Source organism: Peromyscus californicus, unplaced genomic scaffold (genome assembly GCF_007827085.1).
Source record: "Peromyscus californicus insignis strain IS unplaced genomic scaffold, ASM782708v3 Scaffold_23__1_contigs__length_62951481, whole genome shotgun sequence".
Classification (NCBI taxonomy): domain Eukaryota; kingdom Metazoa; phylum Chordata; class Mammalia; order Rodentia; family Cricetidae; genus Peromyscus; species Peromyscus californicus.
Window position 1 is genome coordinate 8,704,712 of NW_026294534.1, and position 23,578 is coordinate 8,728,289.

At 45.1% G+C, this 23,578-nt stretch overlaps 2 protein-coding genes across 8 annotated transcripts in view; both read left to right on the forward strand.

The window, feature by feature from the left end:
• Cfap97d2 (CFAP97 domain containing 2) overlaps positions 1-17,616 on the forward strand; it is a 39,275-nt gene extending 21,659 nt beyond the window's left edge. For 2 of the 7 annotated variants that reach the window (XM_052751726.1, XM_052751725.1), the window contains exon 5: positions 610-1,849. In XM_052751726.1, coding sequence (XP_052607686.1) covers positions 610-728 — 119 coding nt within the window. In that variant the 3' untranslated portion in view covers positions 729-1,849. Of the gene's footprint in view, positions 1-609; positions 1,850-3,168; positions 3,604-4,894; positions 6,065-13,435; positions 15,714-17,064 lie in introns of those variants that run through there. The other 5 variants (XR_008221387.1, XR_008221386.1, XM_052751728.1 and 2 more) reach the window with 5 other exon arrangements.
• Positions 17,617-23,240: 5,624 nt separating this feature from the next.
• Positions 23,241-23,578, forward strand: part of Cdc16 (cell division cycle 16) — a 28,282-nt gene continuing 27,944 nt past the window's right edge. The window contains exon 1 of the mRNA XM_052751731.1: positions 23,241-23,420. Coding sequence (XP_052607691.1) covers positions 23,373-23,420 — 48 coding nt within the window. The 5' untranslated portion in view covers positions 23,241-23,372. The remainder of the gene's footprint in view (positions 23,421-23,578) is intronic.

The window sequence follows — 23,578 nt, forward strand, 5'->3', positions numbered from 1 at the left end:
GCCTGCCTCTGCCTCCCGTGTGCTGGGATTAAAGGCGTGCGCCACCACCGCCCGGCGATTTTAATTTTTTTTAAAGACAGAATTTCACTATGTAGTTCAGGCTAGTCTTGAACTCGGATCCTTCTGCCTCAGCCTCCCAGTTGCTAAGATTACAGGCATGCATACCCTGCCTGGCTTCAGAAAAAAAAACAAAAAACAATGCTGAACATAGTGGTGCACACCTTTGCAGGGTGAGCTCTGTGAGTTCGAGGCCAGCCTGGTCTATAGAGCAAGTTCCAGGACAGCCAGGGCAGTTATACAGAGAAACCCTGTCTTGAAAAAACAAAAATTAATTAATTAATTAATATTTAAGAACCCACTTTAAAAAAAATTAGATTGCTATCTCTGCTAACCTTTATTTACGTCTCATTGTTAACGTTTCTGCATTGGTTTTATTTAAGGTAGCCTTTAAGGACAAAGATGAATTTTGCTTTTTAGCTGAGTTCGGAGCTTTTACTTGCTAAATACTATGTTTGCTCTCATTTCTGATTCTTCCATTAGTTTACACTTTGCTATTCTCCCGATCTTTTCCTATTGTTGATTTTGAGGGATTATTTTTCGTTTTCTAAGGAAAATGTTTAGAAAATACTTGGAAGTATCACTCCATTCAACCCTTCCATGTTTGCATGGACCGTCTCGCTCTCCCCATAAAAGGAATTGATAAAGCTGATGACCAAGGGAGATGCTAAGAGAGAGACAGAAGGGAAGGCTATTCTGCTTGGAACCGGTCCCCTGCAGCTTCCACCCACAGTCCACACTCCCTGTAGGATGTTGCCAGCTTGGCTCACGGGCAAGTAGAGCCTTGCAGGGGCTCCTGGGGCCCGCTTCAAGGGCAACCCCCACCTCCTCTCCATCAAGCCCCACCTCCTCTCCATCAAGCCCCGCCTCCTCCCCATCAAGCCCCGCCTCCTCTCCATCAAGCCCCACCTCCTCTCCAGCATTCGGCTCTGGGCCTACGGGTGCTTTGTCAATGGCTCTTGACTTTTCCTCCTCTTGAAAGACAGGAAACAGCTGCCACTGCCTTAGCCTGGGGTCGGGAGGCAGCTTCCTGCCAGGAGCCTTTCAGTCCATCATATGCATTTCCAGGACCTTCACTCCGTATGTCCATGGGAGAGAGTGAGGGACCTAGGGCTCCGGGCTGCAGCCACCCCAGCCCTAAGCCTCTTCCCAGTTTTGGGATGCCTTGCTCTTAGGTGACTTTGCTCTTTGTTGTTGTTGTTTTGGTTTGGGTTTGATTTTGTTTGAGTAAGAGTCTTATCCTATAGTCCTGGCTGGCTCGGAACGTGATAGACCAGGCTAGCTTTGAACTCACAGAGATCTGCCTGCCTCTGTTTCTCAAATGCAAGGATTAAAGGCATGTGCCACCATGTCTGATGGGTGCCCCAGCCTTTTATAGAAGTAAAATAATATACAAGTAAAATTATGTTACCTGAAAGTGGCAGATGTAAAAATGGAAAGGACTCCATTTTCTAGGATTAGAAAGCCCAGAAGGCACCTTTCTGGCCGACCCACTTGGTCTGGAACTTCTTTTGGCTTTCTACAAACTGGACTTATCTTGAGCCTCTCACGGGCGTGCCGGAGAAGAGCACCCTCTCCCAGCCACTGCAGCAGCTTCTCCCTCAGAGCTGCTTGCTTCCTAACTCCAATGAGAGCAAATGCCGTGCTGTTAGGAAGGTATCTACAAGATCATCTAGGAAAAACCATTGGCCATCCTAGTGCTTCCTGGGGCCTCTACAGTGCACACACAGACACCAGAAAACACACACACACACACACACACACACACACACACACACACACACACACACACGATCACAATGAGAAAACTGAACAGATGAACTACCCCTCAGTGGTGGAACAGTACACATGCTCCAAGTTCTTCAAGACAGCTCCATGGTTTCAGACAAACACTCAGTTCCCAGCACACACAGTAAAGACAAATAGGCCTCAGCTCCTGCACCCATGTCAGGGTTAAGTGAGCAGCATTTGCAAAGGGACTATAAGGTTCCTGACTCTGGAAACAACACATTGCAGCTTCTGTCCTTATTCACATTCACCCTGCTAGCTGGAATGGCAGATGACAGCGTGTGCTTGCGAGGTGTGCGGAGAAACTAGGAGGCATAGTGGTGATCCACTTACTTTGAAAACACTTTGCGGGGCTGGAGAGATGGCTCAGAGGTTAAGAGCACTGGTTGTTCTTCCTGAGGTCCTGATTTCAATTCCCAGCAACCACAGGGTGGCTCACAACCATCTATAATTTGATCTGGTGCCCTCTTCTGGTGCGTAAGCAGAATACTGTATACATAATAAATAAATCTTTAATAAAAAAAAAAAGAAAGAAAGAGAGAGAGAGAGAAAGAAAGAAAGAAAATAGTTTGCTGGTTCCTCTAAAAATTAGACAGCAATTCACACCTAAGGAGAGAAGAGAATTGGAACTGCAAATCAACATGAAACTATACACACACCTGTGTCTGGAACAGCATTATTAACAATAACCAAATGTCCATAAACTGATGAGTGAGTAAACAAAATGAGCTACATCTGCACAATGGAATATTATTCTGCCATAAAAAACATGAGGTCTGGCTGGCATGCTACATCATTGCTGGAGCCAGGTGCAGAGTGGCCTGTGTATGAAATGCCCAGACAGGCAAAGTCTAGTGGCAAAAAGACCAGTGGCTATTGGAAACTGGGAAGGGACAATTGGGGGAAAATAGTTATGGAATATGGTTGGGGAGAGTTAGTGATTAAAATGTTCCCAAATTATACTGTAAAGTATTCACTTTAAAAGGTGGGTTTTAGATATAGAATTACTGTATTCCAGTCAAGTTATTATGAAAAAAAAAAAGACATGAGCAGCATGGTGGCACACCCTGGGAGGTAGAGGGCAGTAGGATCTGGACTTAAAGGATAACCTCAACCACATAGACGTTCAAGGGCAGCCTGGGCTACATGAGACCTTGTCTCAACAAACAAAAAGCCAGACACAACAATGAAAGATTACCTAGTACATTCTAAATAACAGACTGTCAATTGAGGTTCTCTGTCCACTATGCAGTCTAAAGAGTTGGCATGTTTTTCTGTTCCTGCCTGAAAAAGATGACTGTGGCGGCATTTTTGGTCCCACAGGAGCTGAAACTGATGCTCAGCAAGGACACCGCTTCATCTGGATGCCCAACCTGAAGGGATGAAGGTTCAGAATGCAAACACCCTAAGAAGCCCAGGGCCCAGGAGCTCTGAGGAGGCCTTCCTGTGCTCTCCCTGGGGTCAAGCTGGCTTCCGTGTGCCTCCAGGGACAGCCATAAGGGCTGTGACACAGCACTCATGACCTTCACCAGATGACACAGCACAGCTATTTATTGCATTTCTTGGACTGATAACCAAAAAACAAAACATGCGGAGTAACTCTGAAAGTGACTGGATTTTGAATTAGACTGTCTTTTCTAGCTATTAATACTTTTTCTGAGTTACCATGAGTTTGGGTGTGTGTGTATAATTCCCTTAAAAACTCTGTGACTGTCATTTTACCAAATATGTAAATAAATCAAATTTGAGAACCTTTCACCCAGATCCAGAATACATGACCCAAAAAATAAGGACCCAGCGAGTCTTGCGGAGCACTTAAGGAGTATCTAAGATTGTTCAACCTGCGTATTTTCCATTTTCAAGTTAGATCACATTGAAACTATTCTATGACTAGTTTTTCTGCCTCAAGAAGTAACTAAGAAAAATGGTGCACACTTTCACCTATTCACCCAGCAAAGTCCTGTGCGGGCGGGGCCTCAGAAGTGAGGAGGAAGCATGCTCCATGTAAGCTGGTAGCAGCTCTTTCTGAGGAGACATGTCTACTTATCTAATTATTCTATGAATGTGTGTGTGTGTGTGTGTGTGTGTGTGTGTGTGTGTGTGTGTGTGTGTGTGCAAGCTCATTTCTTTTCTTTATGCCCAAACCCTTTAACGTATACTTAGACATCAGTAGCAAGTCTAATGCTGGCTCCACAGACTAGAAAGAACCTTCAATACAGAACCTCAGGGCCTTCGGTACACCACACAAACACCATCCTTAAATCACGGAGCTTGGGGTCAGGCAGGATGTGGCCTTTACCTCTTTGGCTGTGTTGCTGGACACTGTAAACTTCTCATCTGAGCCACAAGTACTGCAGGAGTCTGCCTCAGGCGACATACACGTGGCCTGTACACACTGTAGCTATGACCCAAGCTCCTTCTTAACCATCTAGATCGCTGTCAGGTATGACAGAAAGGTGACCTCTTAGCAGCTTACAGGCGTCACCTTTGCACCTGCTCCCTAAGGTGGCACCTGCCTGTGTCCCTGCTGCCTCTGCACCCTGGGGAACAGAAGGTTCCCAGGAGCACTTGGTGGCATTGTCTGCTCTCAGTGCAGTCTGTCACCAAACTAGAAGAGGTGCCATTTGATCACATGAAGACTCTTCCTGTTCTCCTCCTGCCACTCCAGAGAGTGGGTGGTGGATAAGAACCGCCAAATCATTCCATAGAGCCAAGGCTGAGGCGAAGCCTTCCCATTACAGGAGGACTTCTGCTCTTTGCCCCTCTGAACTTTTTTTTTATATAATGAAGGATTTTATTCGTTTTCCTTGCCCACCACTTTGATCACTGCCTTATCAGTCAGCATTCCTCAAAGAATTATTCAAGGTTGGCCTCTGTCTACAGCAGGATGAGGTCACCATAAAATAATTTTCTCACTTTAGGCTATGCAGTACACCTAACCAGTCAGGGTCCTAAATGCGAGAAGACCTTCTGGGGGTTTGATTGGCTCAGCTGAGTGAAGAACCCAGGCCTCCCGGTGCTTAGGCTGTGTGCCTTCTTCCCCTTCCAGACACGACGGGCATGCCCAGAGGTTGGACTCGCTCAAAAGAGAAGCAGACACCTATGAACTGAAGTCCCGTCATGCTGAGAGGATATTGCAAAACAAAAAAGCCTGGAAAGTACATGAAACAGCGGGGCAGAGCCTAATGCTCAAGATGGCCGGCACATCTGCCCCGCCTCACACAGGCTCGGCAGCTCAGGAGGCATCTTTCTGCCAAGCGATGCCATCTCTTGGTTTCTAGGGAGCAAGATGCTTCTTATAACAGTTTGTCTGTTTTCTCCATTGTATCTAGACAAAACATGGTAGACACATGAAAAACACTTCTGTAAGAGCCAAATTAGTTTCCAGGTGCCCAACAAGTAGGAAACCACAGCTAACACTGACCTTAGAAGAGCTCCAGAGGAAGAACTAGCAGCACTTCGGCAAGACCGACGGAATACGCCATTAAAGTCCGTCTTGATTTTCAGATCTGTGACCGGTCTTCGAAACAACTTTTCTTGTCCGTGGCCTAACCGAGTTTCTGTCTGAGGACAAAAACAATGGTGTAAACCAATGGCAACATGCGACGAAGATCTGAGAGCCCACAGAGACCTTCCAAACTTCACGGGCCATTACCACTGTTCTTGGCTGCCCATCAGAACTTGATGGTAATGCCCTGTTGCTGAAGACACCAGGTACGCTGGTCACATGACATGCAGAACTCTAGCTAGAACTGAGATGGGAGCTTCCTCCCCACTGGTTAGCTTTCATAGAGCTAGGAGGTGCTATGCAGGCTGTTGGGGGAGAAAAGCCACCAACAATCTTACCCCGTTATAGAGCTTGCGAGCCACAGTTAGGATCTGCCAGGCAAGAGTGGCGTGACTGTTATAGGGGCAACCAACTGCTTTCTGATTGAACTGAGTATGCGTCACAGGACAGAACTTGCTCCAGGTGCTATAAACCTTATCAAGAGCCTGGGGTCAGGGGTCATAGGCCCTAGTAGGGAACCCACTACAGCTGTTGTGTTAAATGGCCATGTTATCAAACTGCCTTCAACGTATGTTTCTATCTACAGATTTGTGCTACCCTTGTCCTTGTTCAGAGAAATTTCTTACTGCAACAGGCAGCAATGGAAACAGAATCCTAATTGACCAAAGTGCAGAGAATGAATGATGGTGGCGTGCGTATCCCTAAACAGAACATGTACATCGATTACTCCTAGGTTCAGGGAGCATCATAGGAGGGGTAAAAATAATGTGAGAGCCAGAGGATGGGAGGTGTGCAGCAAAAAGGCATTTTTGGCCATGACATAACTGTACTCATGAACTTACTACAGCTGTGGTTATCTACACAAGACCTGCATGAGATTGGGCCAGGCAGCATTTCATCATGGATAGGAAAGGGGCCTCTGAGGCCCCAGCCTTCCCTTAAGGACTACTGGGAATTTATGGCTGCTGGGAGTGTTGTTTTCTTTCGTGGAGTAGCTCCAGTGAGTAACTTCCCGTGTGTGCTCATGAAAGTAGCTCTAACTCAACAAAGTGATTCACATGCAAAGACAAGACATGAAAGGAAGCTGGAGGGATGGCTCGTAGTTAAGAGCACAGTCAGTTTTTCCAGAGGACCCGGGTCCTATTCCCCGCACCCATATAGGAGCTCACAACCCTCTATATCTCCAGTTCCAGGGGCTCAAACACCCTCTTCTGACTTCCATGGGCATTCTGCATGTGGTTCAAGATATGCATGCTGCAAAACGCTAACATACACAAAACAAAAATAAAATAAATCTTTAAAAAAGAGGAAAGTAGAAAGATGTGTTAGGAAAGACAATTTCAGTAGGAGAGAAAGAGGGATAATAGAGGATAATGGGGGAATAAAACCCCTCAAATAAATATATATATATATAATATATGTATATATGTATATATGAAATTGTCAAAGAATCAAAAATGTTTAAAAATTTAAAAAATATATCCAATCACCAAGTGCATCATTAGCTGAATTAGGGGCCCTTGGCAGCATTAGATATGGGCTTTTGTGAGAGTCTTCAAACTATGAAATAACTTGAGATAACTTTAGATTTCCCATGGATCTTCATGGGGTCATGGTAAGGAAGCAATATGGTAAGATCATCACCTAGTCTTCATGCAAAGTCCCATCTTCATATCACAGCTCAAACCTGATGGAGTGCAGTGGGGTGCCAGCCAAAACCACGCTGTTCGCTTTGCTTTGGGTTTCTGTCTGCACGTCTGCATGGTAACTCACACCATTGGCACAATGTACGCTTTCTGTATAGTCAAGAACAGAACTCCTCTGTCACACAGGCTGCCTACAGTCCTGGTAACGGTCATTGGGGCTTACCTCCAGGACCCTGCGGCCTTTGACTATAGTGATTCCATCTTTGCTCAGAGGTCTAGTCGCCTCATTTTCCAGCAGAGTGGACTACCCCACCCACTCTGCCTTCTGCACTGTCACGCTACAGTCTACAGGGAAGAGGGCTCCCTCCAGTGCAGACACTATCCACAACCTGCCAGGAAGAGAGAGCAAGCACATGGCAAACCTCGCTCAGGACAGCCCTTCAAACATTCAGTATGTCTCTGTTCTTACCTGCCTCTATGTGTCTGCTGTTCCTCTCTCTCTTTGCCATTTGACAAAAACTCCCTCCCAATACTCTTGGTAGTTCTGTTTCTGCCCCCAGCTTACATCTCAAACTTAACAAAACCAAAGGCTAATGCTAAACCGGTCCCTCACCCTAATTAGCAGTTCAGCCACCGTATTTCCTGAACAGGGTACCTTGTGGGTCCTCCACCACAATGGAGTTGCTAATAAAGTATGTGCTAACAAAATATAACAAATATCTGAGGTGGCAATAGTGGGGGTTGGGTGAGAGTCCACTGTTAATAAATCAGTTTTTATCCATATTACAACTCAATCACTTGGTATATACCAAATTTTCCAGGCTTAACTCCTAATACAGGTGTTTATGGCAGGTATTGGGTGTGTTTGTATGTGTGATTCATGTATGTCATGCGTGTGTTCTGTGGGGTATTTATGTGTTGTGTGTATTGTACACGTGTGGTATATGTATTACGTGGTTTATGTACTGTGCGGTATGTGTAGTGTGGTGTGTGCAGTACAGAAATGTGTGGTGTATGTGTCAATGTGACTGGTGTGTGTCTGGCGTGATATGCATGCTTAGTGAGTATGTGTTATGTAATGTATGTGGTGTGGGGATATGGTGTGTGTCAGTAGATGTTGTGTGTCTGTAGTATGGTGTGACATACATGTGGTATAGGCTATGGTCTATGTGATAGGAAAAATACGTTGTGTATGGTATATGTGTCAGTGTATATGGAATGTATTTGTGGGAAGGTGCAGTGTGTGGAGTGTGGTATATGTGAAGGTGCACATAATATAGGTAAGGATAGTGTATACGGAGTATGGTGTGGGGAGGCATGGTGTGGGTGGTATGTGCAGTGAGTGTGTGCAGCATGAAGTCTGTCATGTGTGGCATATTTGATGTGAAAATTTTTAAGGTGATCCATATGTTATGTGTGGAGTGTGTGAGGTGTGGATTTGTGGCATGTGTAGTGTAGAGAGTATGATGTCTTTGTATGTGGCATGCATGGATTTAAGGGTACAATTTATGTCTGAGTACACCTCAGTGATTTTAAGTTCTTTCTAATAGGACCCAGGACCACCAGCCCATGGGTAGCACCACCCACCATGGGCTGGGCCCTCCCACGTCCATCACTAATTAAGAAAATGCCCTACAGGCTTGTGTACAGCCCCATCTAATGGAGGCCTTTTCTTAATTGAGCTTCCCTCCTCTCAGCTGACTCTAGCTTGTGTCAAGTTGACATAAACCCATCCATCACAACTGACCCTTTGCCAACTTGACAAATGCAAACACATCACTGTTAAGCCACAACCTTTCCCTTTTCATTCATCCCCAAGATCTCACACTAAAAACACAAATAACTTTAAAAAGTCCCACAGTCTTCACAAATTCAGACACATTCAAGTTCAGTCTCACTGGGCCGTCTCGTCCAACCTTGCTGTGATAGGGTGTGCCTGGTCTTGTTGTGACATGTTATATTGTGTTCATTTGATGTCCTGGGAGAGCTGCTCTTTTCTGAGGGTAAGCAGAGGGGGTGTGGATCTGAGGAAGAGAGGAGGTGTGGGGAAAGTACTGGTGGGAGGCGAGGAAGGGGAACTTTTTTTTAAAAGTTCAGTCCCTTTAAAATATCCAATCCCTTTTAAAATCCAAAATCTCTTTTAAAAGTTCAAAGTCTTTTGACTATGGACTCCTGTAAAAATCAAAATTAAGTTAAATACTTTCTTACTTCAGGAGGGAAGAACCAGGGCACAGTCACAACCAGATCAAAGCAAAACCAAACTCCCAACAGTGTGAATAATGCAATGCCCAATGTCTGGGATTCACTCACAATCTTCTGGGCTCCTCCAAAGGGCCTAGGTCACTTCTCTGGCTCCGCCCTCTGCAGCACACACAGCTTATCTTTCAGGCTCCAGCTGGTTCCAGACAGCTGCTGCTGTTCTCGATGGTCACCCCATGGTCCTGGCATCTCCAAAATGCTGTTGTCCTCTGCTGCAACTGGGCTGCACTTTCACCAATAGCCTCTCCTGGGCTCTCTTCAGGGACACCAATCCTGCCACACAGTGCCATGCCTCAGCTGCTCTCCATGACCCTTTCACACCTTCAAAACCAGGACCACCTGGGTGACTCTTACACTACCAAGTTCAGCTGCCAGAACAAGGTACAACCTTGGCCATGTCTAGAACACAGCTTCTCTGTGCTCTCAGGAAACATTCCAGAAGATTTCACCTCAGTGATGCTGTTCTCTTCTTAGTCACCGCTAATTTCTTAGCTCGAGCTGATCAGCATCAAGTCTCCCAGGAAAGCAAAGGTTTCACCTTAGGAGTTCTGGTGTCTTGTTAATCACAGCTGATTCTTCAGCCCCAGCTGACCAGAACCACAGGATCTTAGTTCAAAATAACAAATGGCCCCATAGTGTCTTTTTATTTATTTATTTATTTATTGGTTTATCGAGACAGGGTTTCTCTGCATAGCTTTGCGCCTTTCCTGGATCTCGCTCTGTAGCCCAGGCTGGCCTCGAACTCACAAAGATCCGCCTGGCTCTGCCTCCCGAGTGCTGGGATTAAAGGCATGCGCCACCCCCGCCCGGCCCCATAGTGTCTTTAAACTTCCCTCTGAAACTTCACAAGCCAGGCCCCCACTGTCCGCACTGCCCTCAACATTCTTGTCTTCCAAGCTCCCACAGAACAGCTCCCTGAGATCTCAACACTCGTGGCTTTCCTAGTCGAAAGTTCCAAAGTCTTTCCACAACCCTCTCCAGAACCCATGGTCAGGTCCCTCGCAGCAATCCCTACTCTTCTGGTACAGGTTTGTCTTAGGGTTACAACTGCTGTCATGACCAAAGCAGCTGGGGGAAGAAAGGGTTTATTCAGCTCACACTTCCACATCACTGAGGAGTGCTGCTTACTGGCTTGTTCCCCGGGCTTGCTCAGCCTGCTTTCTTATGAAACCCAGGACCACCAGCCCAGGGATGACCTCACCCACAATGGTCTAGGCCCTCCCCATCAATCACTAATCAAGAAAATGCTCTACAGGCTTGCCTCCAGCCCATTCTTATGGAGGCATTTTAATTGAGGGTCCCTCCTTTCCAGTGACTCTAGCTTGTGTCAAGTTGATATAGAATTATTCAGCAGGATTTGGACGTGTATAATCACTTTGTGTAATATAATACCTGTGAGGATGTCTCTTTGGGGTGTGGGGTACATGATCAGTATGTGTAGTACAGTATTTGGGGCTATCCCTGTGTTGTATATGATCAATGTGTATGGTATGGTATCTAGGGGAGATTTCAATGCTGTGTGTTTGTGATCAGTGTGTAGTATGGTATCTGGGGGTGTCTATGTGACATATGGATTTGTATGATCGGTGTGTGTAGTATGGTATCTGGGGGTGTCTAAAAGGCATTTGGATTTGTATGATCAGTGTGTGAAGTATGGTATCTAGGGAATGTCTATGCAGTATGTATGATCAGTGAGCAGTACTATATCTACGTGTAAGTGGTTTGCCTCTGTGGTGTATGGTATGTATGACCAGTATATGTAGTGTGGTATTTGTGGTCAAATGTCTATGTGCTGAGTGATGTGTATAACCATATGGTTGTTTGTGTGTATGAGTTGGTGTGTGTGTGTGTGTGTGTGTGTGTGTGTGTGTGTGTGTGTATGTGTGTGCGTGTGCGCGTGTGCTCTATCAGTGCTAGCATAGTACCTGTGTGTATGGAGGTCTCTGTGGTATGTGATGTGTGTAATTAGTGTGTACAGTGTGACATCTGTGTGTGTGTCTCTTTGTAGTGTATGTGATCAGTAGGTAGAACTGTATCTGTGTGAGGTGTATTTGTGATGTGAGTTATTGATGGGCAGGACCGTATCTGTGGGGGTAGGGGTATTTGTGAGGTATGTAATCAGTGAGTTGTACCATATGTGTGGAGGGCCATTCTGTGATATGTGTGTATGGTATGGTATATGTCATGTATCTCTGTGTGAAGGTCTTTGTGGTGTGTGTAATCAGCATACATGGTGTGGTGTCTGGGGGGGCAGGTATCTTTGTGAAGTTTGTGATCAGCATGGCGGCAAGGGTTATCTTTGTGTAAGAACAGTGTATGTCCTATAGTCTCTCTAGAGGGTATGTTTTGTGATGTGTGTGATCAGTGTGCAGAATAGAATAGTGTCTGGGGGTTGTCTTTGTGTGGGAGTAGTGGTGTGTGTGATCAGCATGTGTGGTGTAGCATCTTCAAAGGGGTTTATCTATGATCACTGCATAATACTGTATCTGGGGGGCACACCTCTGTGGTCTGTGGAGTGTGGTATAATACTGTGTCTGGGGGGCACACCTCTGTGGTCTGTGTAGTGTGGTATATGTGTATGGGAGTCTTCGCGATATGACCAGTAAGTGTGCCGTGGTATCTGCGGGGGAGCAGGGAATACCTATGTGGTGTGTTATAAGTGTGTGTGGTGTGTGTGGCAGTGTCTGTGGGGAAATATATATATATGGTGTGTGTGGTCAATAAGTGTGGTACGGTATTTTCGAGGTGTACTATGTAGTATGTTTGATCAGGGGATAGTCTTATATCTGGGGAGGGTCCCTGCGGTGTGTGTTATCAGTGTATGTACAGTATTTGTGGAGTGTCTATGTGGTTAGCTGTTCCATATATATTTATGCCTTTTTCAGTGATGCGCTGATGTCATTTTAGAAAATCATTTAGCACTGCTTTCCACCAGCCATAACGTGTCTTGGCCTAAAACGTCAGCTGCTCTAAACACCATCCACTTCCCACAACCAATCCTTGGTTTTGCATCAGTGCAGGAAACCTCTCAGTGTGGTCCGAAGAACCTGGCCTTCAGGCTCTATGTCCCAGCCAGGTCTGGTTTCTTTCTGTCCCCAGAATGCACTGGGTTTTCTATCACTCCCTCCTTGGATGGACACAAATAACCCTTCCGTTTTCCATTCTGTTATTCCTATCTCACTACCACACACCCCATTATTTCATGTCTGTGCCCTGTGGCCCATGACCCAACCCCCTGAGAAGCTTCCTTTTTTTTTTCGATTCTGCAGAGCTGTAGATTTTGTGGGTCACCACTCCTGGAGAGGACTGGCACTCACAACTAAAAATTCCGTAAGAATGGATGGATAACGACACCTTATATTACAAAGTGCTTTCCTGAATTTGCCGTCAAAATCAGGACTAGTGACGACTGACTGATAACAAAGCTTACTTAGGTGGTGGTGTCACTCGGCTAATTTGATTTGTTCAGACAGGTAACCAGCTTTTTAAAAATGCTTTTCTGAACTGGCTTTTGCGCCGACACAGCCTCAGGGGTGACCAGACTGGCGGTCTTTGCAAATCTGCTGTGAGAGCATGTATACAGCACCCATGATCATCATCATGGCTTATTAGCATAAAAGGAGCCCTTTGTTATTATTTGGTTTTGCTCTTTGTTGGGGGGTTTTGATCTTTTTTCTTATTGGGGGGCCCGACACCCAGCTCCCCAAAAAAACACACAGGGAGATGAATTCTTACTTATGAATGCCTGACCTTAGCTTGGCTTAGTTTCTAGCCAGTTTTTCTTAAATTATCCTGTCTATCTTTTGCCTCTGGGCTTTTCCCATTCTCTTACTTCTGTAAATCTTACTCTTACTCCATGGCTGGCTGGGTGGCTGGGTGGCCGGGTGGCCGGGTGGCCGGGTGGCCGGGTGGCTGGGTGGCTGGGTGGCTGGCCCCCAGAGTCCTCCTCCTTCCTCTCTTGCTCCTAGATCTCTCCCCTCCCAGATTTCTCCTTCTATATATCCTCTCTTCCCACCAGCCCCCTTTTCTCTTTTTCTTTCTCCTGCCTTGCCATTGGCTGTTTAGCTCTATTGGGACCATCAGGTGTTTGAGACAGGCACAGTAACACAGCTTCACAGAGTTAAATAAATGCAACATAAACAAGAGTAACATACCTTAAAATCATGTTCTACAACAGCCCTTTGCTTCAAGGAAGGCACTGTGCTGTGTCTAGACGGTGTGGCCTGCTCAGGCACTGCCGCAGTTCCATTGGCATGCAGTTTCAGGACGGCAGAGGAATGAGGAGACTAGTACACTCTGCAGGATCCCCACAGCCCAACAGAATTTCACCTGGACAGACAGCTACCACCACCCCACCAGGGCATCATCCCCAAGAAGTGTGGAGAGGAAAAGCTGCCAGCTAATCCCCAGGGTCCAGGCTGACATTCCTGAGCATTGTTAGCTACAATGTCCTCTCGGCTGTGTGTGTCATCAGGTTAAGCCCAGGAAGCTTAACCCGGGGCTCGCATCACAGGAGGGACAGAATATTCTGGGACCTGTTGGTAGAGGTTTTAGTATAGTCAAGAGCACTCCGTGTGCTGTCAGCGGTGACTCGGAAGCACATGAAGTCCCGATCCAGTCAGCCCCCTCGTGCGAAGGCTTGCCCACAAGGCCAGTGCCCCCACAAGAAGGCAAGAGCACCCAACAGAATGGTCCATGGAAATGAACTGAGATACTTTTCTTGTAGGGATGCTGGTCTCTTTGAAGCATCTTAAGATTTTTGAAATGAGGTGTAATGAAGACACCTCTCATCCCAGATGAATCTGGGATTTTGTATCTCTGTGAGTCTGAGGCCAGCCTGGTCTCCATAATGAGTTCCAAGACAGCCAAGGTAAGGTAGAGGTTTTATAATGAAACATTTAGAGATTCCGTTGTATCCAATCCAGTCAAATGTTAGGTGGTCTCAATGAAATCACGGGAAGGACTCTGTTTGCCACTGTCGAAATCAAGAAGGGGAAAGAACTGCGTAATCAATGTGCTCTCAAGATATGTTTTCCTTTTGACTGATGTTTGCAGCAAAGTTAATTGAAGACAAATTCGTTTTAAATGTATGAACTTCAAACATATCTAGGAAATGTCAGCATGATTCAGCTACTAAGGAATTATACTCCAAGCTAAATTCACCATTTAATCTTGCCTTTTCAAAAGTGAATTGGGGACTGGAGTGATGGCTCAGCAGTTAATAGCACTGAGAGTTCTTTCAGAGAACAGGGTTTCCATCTCAGCACCTGCAGGGTGGCTCACAACCATCTTCAACTCCAGTTCCAGGAGATTCAATGCCCTCTTCTGGACTCTGTAGGCACTGCATGCACATGTTGGAATGGGCATACATGGAAGCAAAACACCCATACACATAAAATACAAATACAAATACGAGTCTGACCTAAAACATTAGATTACATTTGTAATCTTATCCATTACTTATCAAATAAGAGGCAGCTGGGACACAGGGTTAATTTTAAATTTCGTAGTGAGGGTCTAGAGATGGCTTAGCAGTTAAGAGCACTTGTTGCTTTCACAGAGGACCTGAATTAAATTCCCAGCACCCACTGGGTGGCTTACAGACATTTGTAACTCCAGTTCCAGAGGATCCATGACAGTTCTGGCCTCTGAAGGCAACTTCACTTGTGTGCACTCAATACACACACACACACACACACACACACACACACACACACACACACACACTTAAAATACTAAAAATAAATGTTTTTTAAAAGAGTAATTATTGCAGCAACGAGAAAAGAAAATAAGACAAGACTTTTCTCGATTTTCAGCTGTAAATCTGAAATGTTCTAGGAATCTCACTAGAAATTCTGTTTACAGTATGAAAGTGCATGTCCTAACCTCCTTTGGAAAATTGTAATCCCATCTACCACACCTCTGGAGTCACTCTATAATCTTACTCATCACAAAGAGGAAAGAGGGGACTGGAGAGATGTCTCAGCAGTTAAGAGCACCTCAGGACCCTTCCAGTAGGTCCTGAGTTCTATTGCCAGCAACCACATGATGACTCACAACCATCTGTAATGAGATCTGGTGCCCTCTTCCGGCACGCAGGCAGGATACTGTATACATAATACATAAATAAATCTTTTTTTAAAAAGGAGGAAAGACAACCTGGGAAAGTTTCTTAGCAACCCTTCGAGATGTAAATTGAGAACCACTAACAAGGTATTATATGGTGAGCACTAAGAGGCACTTAAGTAACTCTCTGAGAAACCCACACTGGTGTTTCCAGGTCATTATTCTTTCTCTACATGCCTTTCTTTCCATTTTGAATAAATTGGGACTCTGACTCTTAATAGCTCGTCCTGAAATTCTTTTCTGGATTGAAGCCAAGGATCCAGTTTTTATCTGGCCTGAGGTCTGGTTAAAAGAATTGAGGTGGCGCCGGGCAGTGGTGGCACACGCCTTTTATCCCAGCACTCGGGAGGCAGAGGCAGGCGGATCTTTGTGAGTTTCAGGCCCTCCTGGTCTACAGAGTGAGATCCAGGACAGGCACCAAAACTACACAGAAAAACCTTGTCTCAAAAAAAAAAAAAAAAAAAACTGAAGCTGTTGTGGGCAACATCACAAAACTATGCCTTCATCCCTGCCACCACCAATAACCTGGTCAACTCCTGCCTGACTGAAGTTCTTCTTGTCAGTCTGATCACTGACATTTAGTCCAGGGAGAGACAAGCACAGTCAGAACAGAGACTGTGAATGGAAGTGAGTGGGTGGATTGTCAGGAGTCCAGCTTTTCTCTCGGACTTGTTTGTAAGAACAATTACTTTCCATATGAATAACATTACTGATTACAGTATGTTATTGTTTGTTTTTACTCTTTCGGGGGACCCACCACCCAGCTCCCAAATAAATCACACACAGAGGCTTAGTCTCAATTATAAATGTCTGGCCTCAGCTTGGCTTTTTTCTTACCAACTTTCCTAAACTTAAATTATGCCATCTATCTTTTGCCTCTGGGCTTTTCCTGTCCTCTTACTTCTGTAAATCTTACTCTTACTCTATGGCTTGCTGTGTAGCTGGGTGACTGGGCCCTGGAGTCCTCCTCCTTCTCTGGCTACTTGTCATTCCCCCCCAGATTTCTCCTTCTATATATTCCCTCTGCCTGCCAGGCCCACCTATCCTTTCTCCTGCCTTGCTATTGGCCATTCAGTTCTTTATTAGACATTAGGTGTTTTAGACAGGCACAGTAACCCAGCTTCACAGAGTTAAACAAATGCAACATAAACAAAAGTAATACACCTTAAAATAATATTCTACAACATTTCCCTCTTTTTATCTAAATAAAAATAAAGGTTTTAACTTTAACATAGTAAAACTACATATAATAAAAGCAATTATCAAGTAAGAATTACATTTACAATATTCTATCCAATTGTAGTTAGCATACTCAGAGAAAATAATGTATTATCTATCCTATCTTAGTGAATACAAAGTTTTATAGCTAATTTACTTTCTATCTAAGGAACACTGCAACTGTAAGTAGCTAGTCTTTAACTCTATCAAAGGCCCCAAAAGGATATAATATTACTTGAGTAAACAAAAAAGTTCATTGCAAACAACTTCCGAAACTCTAGAAATGACAGAGACATCTGACTGCCTGGACAGTCACCCAGAGTTCCTCTGCAATGTTGGGCATCCATCTTCAGCCTACAGGCCCATACTATCTGGCAGACTTTTCAATGAAGCAGGAATTTTGAAAGACTGTCCCACGTATATTGGCAAAGTTTGCCAGTCACTTTCCTCTGTGTCCTGCAGAATGTCTGGCAGTTTCTTCTATGAAGCAGGAACCCTGAAGAACTATCCTGCCTTGTTTTGGCAAAGTTCAGCAGTCACTTTCCTGTGGGGCCTGCATGTCCAGTTTATACAACATACTGTCAATTAGTCCAGGCAAGAGCATCTTCTTGCCTAAATGGCTAGCCTTGCCACATTGAAAGCAAACTCCATAAGGAGTTTCTTCGATGCCCATCATCTGTGAAGTGAATTGTTGCTGCCAGGAACAGATGTGTCTCACTGTCATGAAAAACCTTAGGTTAACAAAACATTTTAAATGCCATATTCTGTAGGTCTTTGAAAGGGTTGAAAACCATTTATCTATCTAAAATATATCTCTATATGATCTTATAAACATACCTAACATATCTACAAATTTGATTGTTATGGATGACTAACTACTAACCTACATTTCTTGATTATCTTGAATAGTTTATAGTAATAGCTTTCAAAAACTAGAACTTTTCCTTACATTTTTAGATGAACTTGCGTAGGTACAGTACCTTAAACAAGAGCAGAAACATATATACAGTGTAAAAAATAACTTAAATTTTTATCAATATATTCCCCTAAATGATAACTGTTAGCATTTAAGCATTACCTGTCTGGCCCCTTGGGAATCTTGCCAGTAAGCAGCCAGTACCTTGGCCCCCTCAGGGTCCTGACAGCGTTATCCTACATACCGTTTGTGCATGCGCCAAGCCCCCTTTAAGAGGTGGGTGCCACCCACCTTTCTCTCTCTCTCTCTCTCCCCACAAGATTGCTTCTGTACCTCCTCTCTTCCCCTTTTTCCGTCTCTTCTCTCTTCCTCTTCTTTTATCTCCAGAGTTGAACTCTTTGTCTCTTCTTCCCTTCCCTCGATAAACTCCTCCACGTGAACGCTGTGTGCATGGTGTGAGTGACTGTGCACCGTGTCCCTTGGCTCCAACTCACCAAGGCTGCCCCCCCTCACCGTTTTTAAATACAACAATAACAAACATCCATAGCCCACAAAATAACCAAAAACCATCCACCACCCCCTGCCCAGCTCTTGGGAATGTGGACATTGTGTTCTCCATACTGCTTCCTGCTGTCTGTGGACAAAGGCATCTTTAGGGTCCCAGAGAGAAAATTTGAGATAATGGCCAAGTCCTGGGAAGACCAGCTATAATCTTTGTTGATGGATATCACCTGTCAAGGTTCAGGAGGTCTCCCTTGATCAAACCTGATCTATATTATTCCTGAAGGAATAAACAGCCTCTTGTCTCCTGTGGGAACAAAAGCAAAAACTCTTCTCCAAAGCACTTTTTGATTTCCATTTGAAAAATACATTTTTTTAAGTTAAGACAGCCCTAAAGTATCTAGCTAGGTTGGTTCAATCTTGCAGTCCTGTTCACAATTTCGTGTCTCTTAACAGCTCTTTTTGCTTATCAACATTCAAAAAAAAATTCAAAATCAACACAATAATATATAGGATCCAGACTCCTTGTGTATTTCCCATCTTACGTGGCTTCTTCTTTTGTATTACTTTTACTCTCTCTTTAAAGACTTTTTTTTTTTTTTTTTTTTTTTTTTTTTTTTTTTTTGGTTTTTCGAGACAGGGTTTCTCTGTGTAGCTTTGCACCTTTCCTGGAACTCGCTTTGGAGACCAGGCTGGCCTCGAACTCACAGAGATCCGCCTGGCTAAAGACTTTATTATTTTAAAAACTATTTGTTTCTTTCTATGACTGTCCATACCCTTTTTTTTTACTTTCTTAAGCCTATGCATGCTGTCAAACACACTAGAACCTATTTAGAGGGTTTTTTCCATCTGGACATCTTTTATTGCATATCTTTTAGCCTTTTTTGATCTTATGAGCAAACTTTAAACTGCTAAGCAACACCTGGATCCTTCATGAGGCTATCTGCGCTGGCTCCACCTGAGGCCATCAGAGGTGTGTGTCCAGGAACTGCATTCAACCTAACTATAGGAAGCAGTTCTTACTAAGTTTGCTGTTTTTTTGTTTGTTTGTTTGTTTGTTTGTTTAGTAGCTGATTCTTTTTTATGTTTTTTATTTATTTTTTTAATTTTTATTTTTATTTTGCAATACAATTCAGTTCTACACATCAGCCACAGATTCCCTTGTTCTCCCCGCTCTGGCCCCCCTCACCTTCCCCCCAGCCCACCCCCTATTCCCACCTTATCCAGGGCAAAGCCTCCCCCACAGACTGAGATCAACCTGGTAGACTCAGTCCAGGCAGGTCCAGTCCCCTCCTCCCAGGCTGAGCCAAGCGACCCTGCATAAGGCCCAGGTTTCAAACAGCCAACTCATGCACTGAGCACAGGACCCGGTCCCACTGCCTGGATGCCTCCCAAACAGATCAAGCCAATCAACTGTCTCACCCATTCAGAGGGCCTGATCCAGTTGGTGACCCCTCAGCCATTGGTTCATAGTTTATTTAGCACTGTTGGCTGAAAAGCAGCACCTTTTAAAGGAGCCTTGCCCTTTTTCTTTTTTTCTTTTTCTTTTCTTTTCTTTTTTTTAGCTTTCTCAGGACCTACATGGAAATTTGGCACACATTGGTATGCCAAAACGTTGTTGTTTGTTTTATTACTCTTTTACTCTTTGAGGGGGACCACCACCCAGCTCCCAAACAAATCACTCACAGAGGCTTATTCTCAATTATAAATGCTTGGCCTTAGCTTGGCTTGTTTCTTGATAGCTTTTCCTAACTTTAAATTATCCTGGCTACCTTTCAACTCTGGGTTTTTACCTTTTTCTTACTTCTGTAACCTTACTTTGTTTCTTAGGCCGTGGCTGGCTGGATGGCTTGGTGGCTGGGTGGCTTGGTGGCTGGGCCCTGGAGTCCTCCTCCTTCTCTGGCTACCTCTTTTCTTCTTCTCCTCCCAGATTTCTCCTTCTATATATCCACTCTTCCTGCCAGCCCTACCTATCCCTCTCTCCTGCCTTGCTATTGGCCATTCAGCTCTTTATTAGACCATCAGGTATTTTAGACAGGCACAGTAACACAGCTTCACAGAGTTAAACAAATGCAACATAAACAAAAGTAAAGCACCTTAAAATAATATTCTACAACATCATCTCATTAGAGTGTTTTGGTCATGGTGTTGCTCACAGCAACAGAAAGACAAACTAGGATAGGTGCCCTAACACTTTTGGCATTTCTGGCCAGAACAGAAGCAAGGAAACTTTTGCCTGCTGGTCAAGGACCAGAACAGAACTGATGGTTTATAGGTCCCTGCCCTAAAACCTCCTGACCAGTTTTCAACTCCAGGTCTCATCACTACTACTGAAAGGAAAAGAGAAGTTATAATGCCAACTTGGGGAGCTCAATTTTTTTCCCCTGGAGGAAATGGTCACTGTATGAATTTAGTTTGTCCAGAGAAACAAGAGAAAGGAGGTGGGGAAGAAGAGAGACTGATTAGAAGAAATTGTTTCAAACAGTTATCGATGTTGGAAAGTCCTGGATCTATAGTCAGCCAGCTGGAGACCCAGGAGAACTATGATGGCTAATCTTGATTGTCAACTGGTCTGAATTTAGAGTCGCCATGGAAACAAAGCTCTGGTTGTGTCTGTGAAAATATTTCCAGAAAGAATTAACTGAGGAGGGAAAACTCATCCTGAATGTGGGTGGAACCATCCTATAGACTGGGGTCTTGGACTGAACAAAAAAAGAAACAAGTAGGGGTCTGGAGAGATGGCTCTGCAGTTAAGAGTACTGGCTGTTCTTCCAGAGGATCCGGGTTCAATTCCCAGCACCCACATGGCAGCTCACAATTGTCTGTAACTCTAGTTTCAGAGGATTTGGCATCCTCACAGCAGACATACACACAGGCAAAACATCAATGCACAGCCTGGGCTACCAAGTGAGTCCCAGGAAAGGCGCAAAGCTACACAGAGAAACCCTGTCTCGAAAAACCAAAAAAAAAAAAACATCAATGCACATAAAAATAAACAAATCTTTAAGAAAAAAGAAAGTAGAACTGAGCACCTGCATTCATTTAGCTCTCTGCTTTCTGGCTGCAGGTATGTGACAAGCTCCCTCACACCCTTGCCACCACACCTTCCCTACCACGACAGAGTACATCCTCTCAAAGTGTAAGCTAAAATACACCATTTCCCCCTTAAGTTGCTTCTTAAGTCAAGTATGTGGTCACAGTAAGAAGAAAAGTAATTAACACAAGAGCTGCTGCTATAAGTTCCAGCCCAAGCAAAAGCTGAGTCCAAAGCAAGGAGACACTGACATTCCATCTAAAACAGCCAGGCAGAGATTGAACTGAACTTACTCTGCTCTTCCATCCTATTTAGCCTTTTAATGGGTTGGATGTGGAGGCCTACCCACATTGGAAAGGAATTCTGCTTTCCTCAGTTTGCTGGTTCAAAGTTAGTCACATCCAGAAACACCCACCCAAATAAACTTAGAGCAGTGTTTTCCAAATATTTGGGCACCCAGTGGTCCAGTCCTTGAGCATCACAGCCCCTCAGGCAAGAGATAAAGGATTCATTTGAACTGCACCCTAGTTTAACCTAATCTGACAGATGTGACAAGAAACATTCAGGTGTTGTTGACACTGGGGCACAATGATGTCATCTACAAAGTTCACCTTCGAGAACTGCACAATCGAGTTACAAACAAAACAAACCACCTACAAATTTCATAATGTTTTAAGGAAGTTTATAATCTTCTGTTGGGACACGTTCATAGCTCCCCTCTGTCACATGGGACCCATGGACCATAGGCTGGAGAACTCTATAGGACATAAAAAAAAAAAAAGAACAAGGTGGGTTCTGATGAGGAAAGAGACATCTCGGAATCAAATATTGCACCTTCCACTTTTTTGCAGGAAAGGAGATATATTTGTAAGTATGCATACATATAAAGTACAGGGAGGTAGCAGAGAATGTGCTAGGTGGATATGTGCAGTCATTGTATCGGGGAGACAAGGAAGAAGAGGGACTCCGTAGTATTGAAGTTTTTACAGAGAGATCACTCATGGGAAACTCACACAATTCAGGAAAATACACCACAGACAGGAGTGGCAGATGGGGCACCTTAGTATTCTGTTAGTGTAGGTTTGTACTTCGTACGGTAGAAAGGCATCTGCAACACATATTGCAAATAGCTCAGTACATACACACTGCTAATGGTTTCTTTGTTCCATGTTAACCCCAGTCCAAGCGTCTCTGCTGGAAGAATGAAGGTCCCACCAGCCTTGGGACTGTGCAAACCCAGCCGCACAGTGAGGTGATAATGAAGGAAAAATTCAGGACACATGAGGAGACACACACCAACATAACCTCAGGGGTAAGGCTGACCGTTTGACCAGAGAGGCAATACTAAGCTTTGGTATAATTGCCTCTGTTTCCACTCCTTATAAGGCTTCTTGGCTGAAGATGAGCTGTAAAACAGGGTGTTAGAATGTTAATCCACTGCCTTCTCCGACCACTGGCTCTCTGAATAACATATAAAGATTCAATCTCCATCTCTGCTCTTTAGCATTGTGTTGACAGTACAAATTGTCTTTATAGAATTATTCTTTTCATGAAATGGATAGAAAAACTGTTAAGTGTGGTAAACTCTACCTTGCCACATACCCACCTCATGTTAACGAGTTAGATCACTACCTAAGAATGGAGAAGACAGAAAGGGAAATGTTGGGGGGGAGTAGATACCCCTTAAATATTACATAGTCACACATATATGTATACATTCACAGAAAAGGATGCAGCCAACTACTCATAGTGGTGAGAGCAGAACCTTTGGTGACGTTCTCTACAGTTCCGTTCAAAAGGCAACACACGTGCACGGAATGAAATTTTAAAAACACAAAATGCCCGGTGTGGCGGTGCACATCTGTAATCCCAGCACCCAGGAGGCAGTGGGTGAAGGGGACTGACAGTCAGAGGCCAGTCTGGTACACAGGGCCAGCTCTGGACCACCCAGGACTGCAGAGAGAGAGAAATGCCGTCTCAAAAACATCCCGGGCGGCCGAGGTGCAGCCACAGAAGCATCTCTCCCACTCCCTGAAGGCATGGGATCCCGCTAGATCCCCTGCGCGGCCTCCCAAACAGCGGCGAACGCGGTGGTCTAAGCGGCTAGCACCCGGGAATACCACGGAACCAATCGAGTGGGCACACCCTAGAGGGGCCGCTTTCACAGGGGACTTCCGGGGTAGGGCCTGTGAGGAGCGGAAGTGCCGTGTGGCGCTCGGGGTCTGGTCCGGGCGGTGGTCGGCAGGCTTCGGTCCCTCGGCACCAGGGTGCGCGCGGACGGTCGAGGGGGTGTCAGGCGCCTGTGTTGGCCTCGCAGCCATGAACCTGGAGCCGCTGCGGAAGCGCGTCCGGCAGTATCTGGACCAGGTGCGCGGCGGGTGGCCGGACGCTGGGTTGCGGGGCGGCGGGGCCTGGCGGGGCCTGGCGGGGCCTGGCGGGGCCTGGAGGGGCCTGGCCGGGATTGCGCAGCTGCTAGCTCAGATCGTGCGTGGACTACAGAAGCGGGGTTGGCTTGGGGGGTGGGG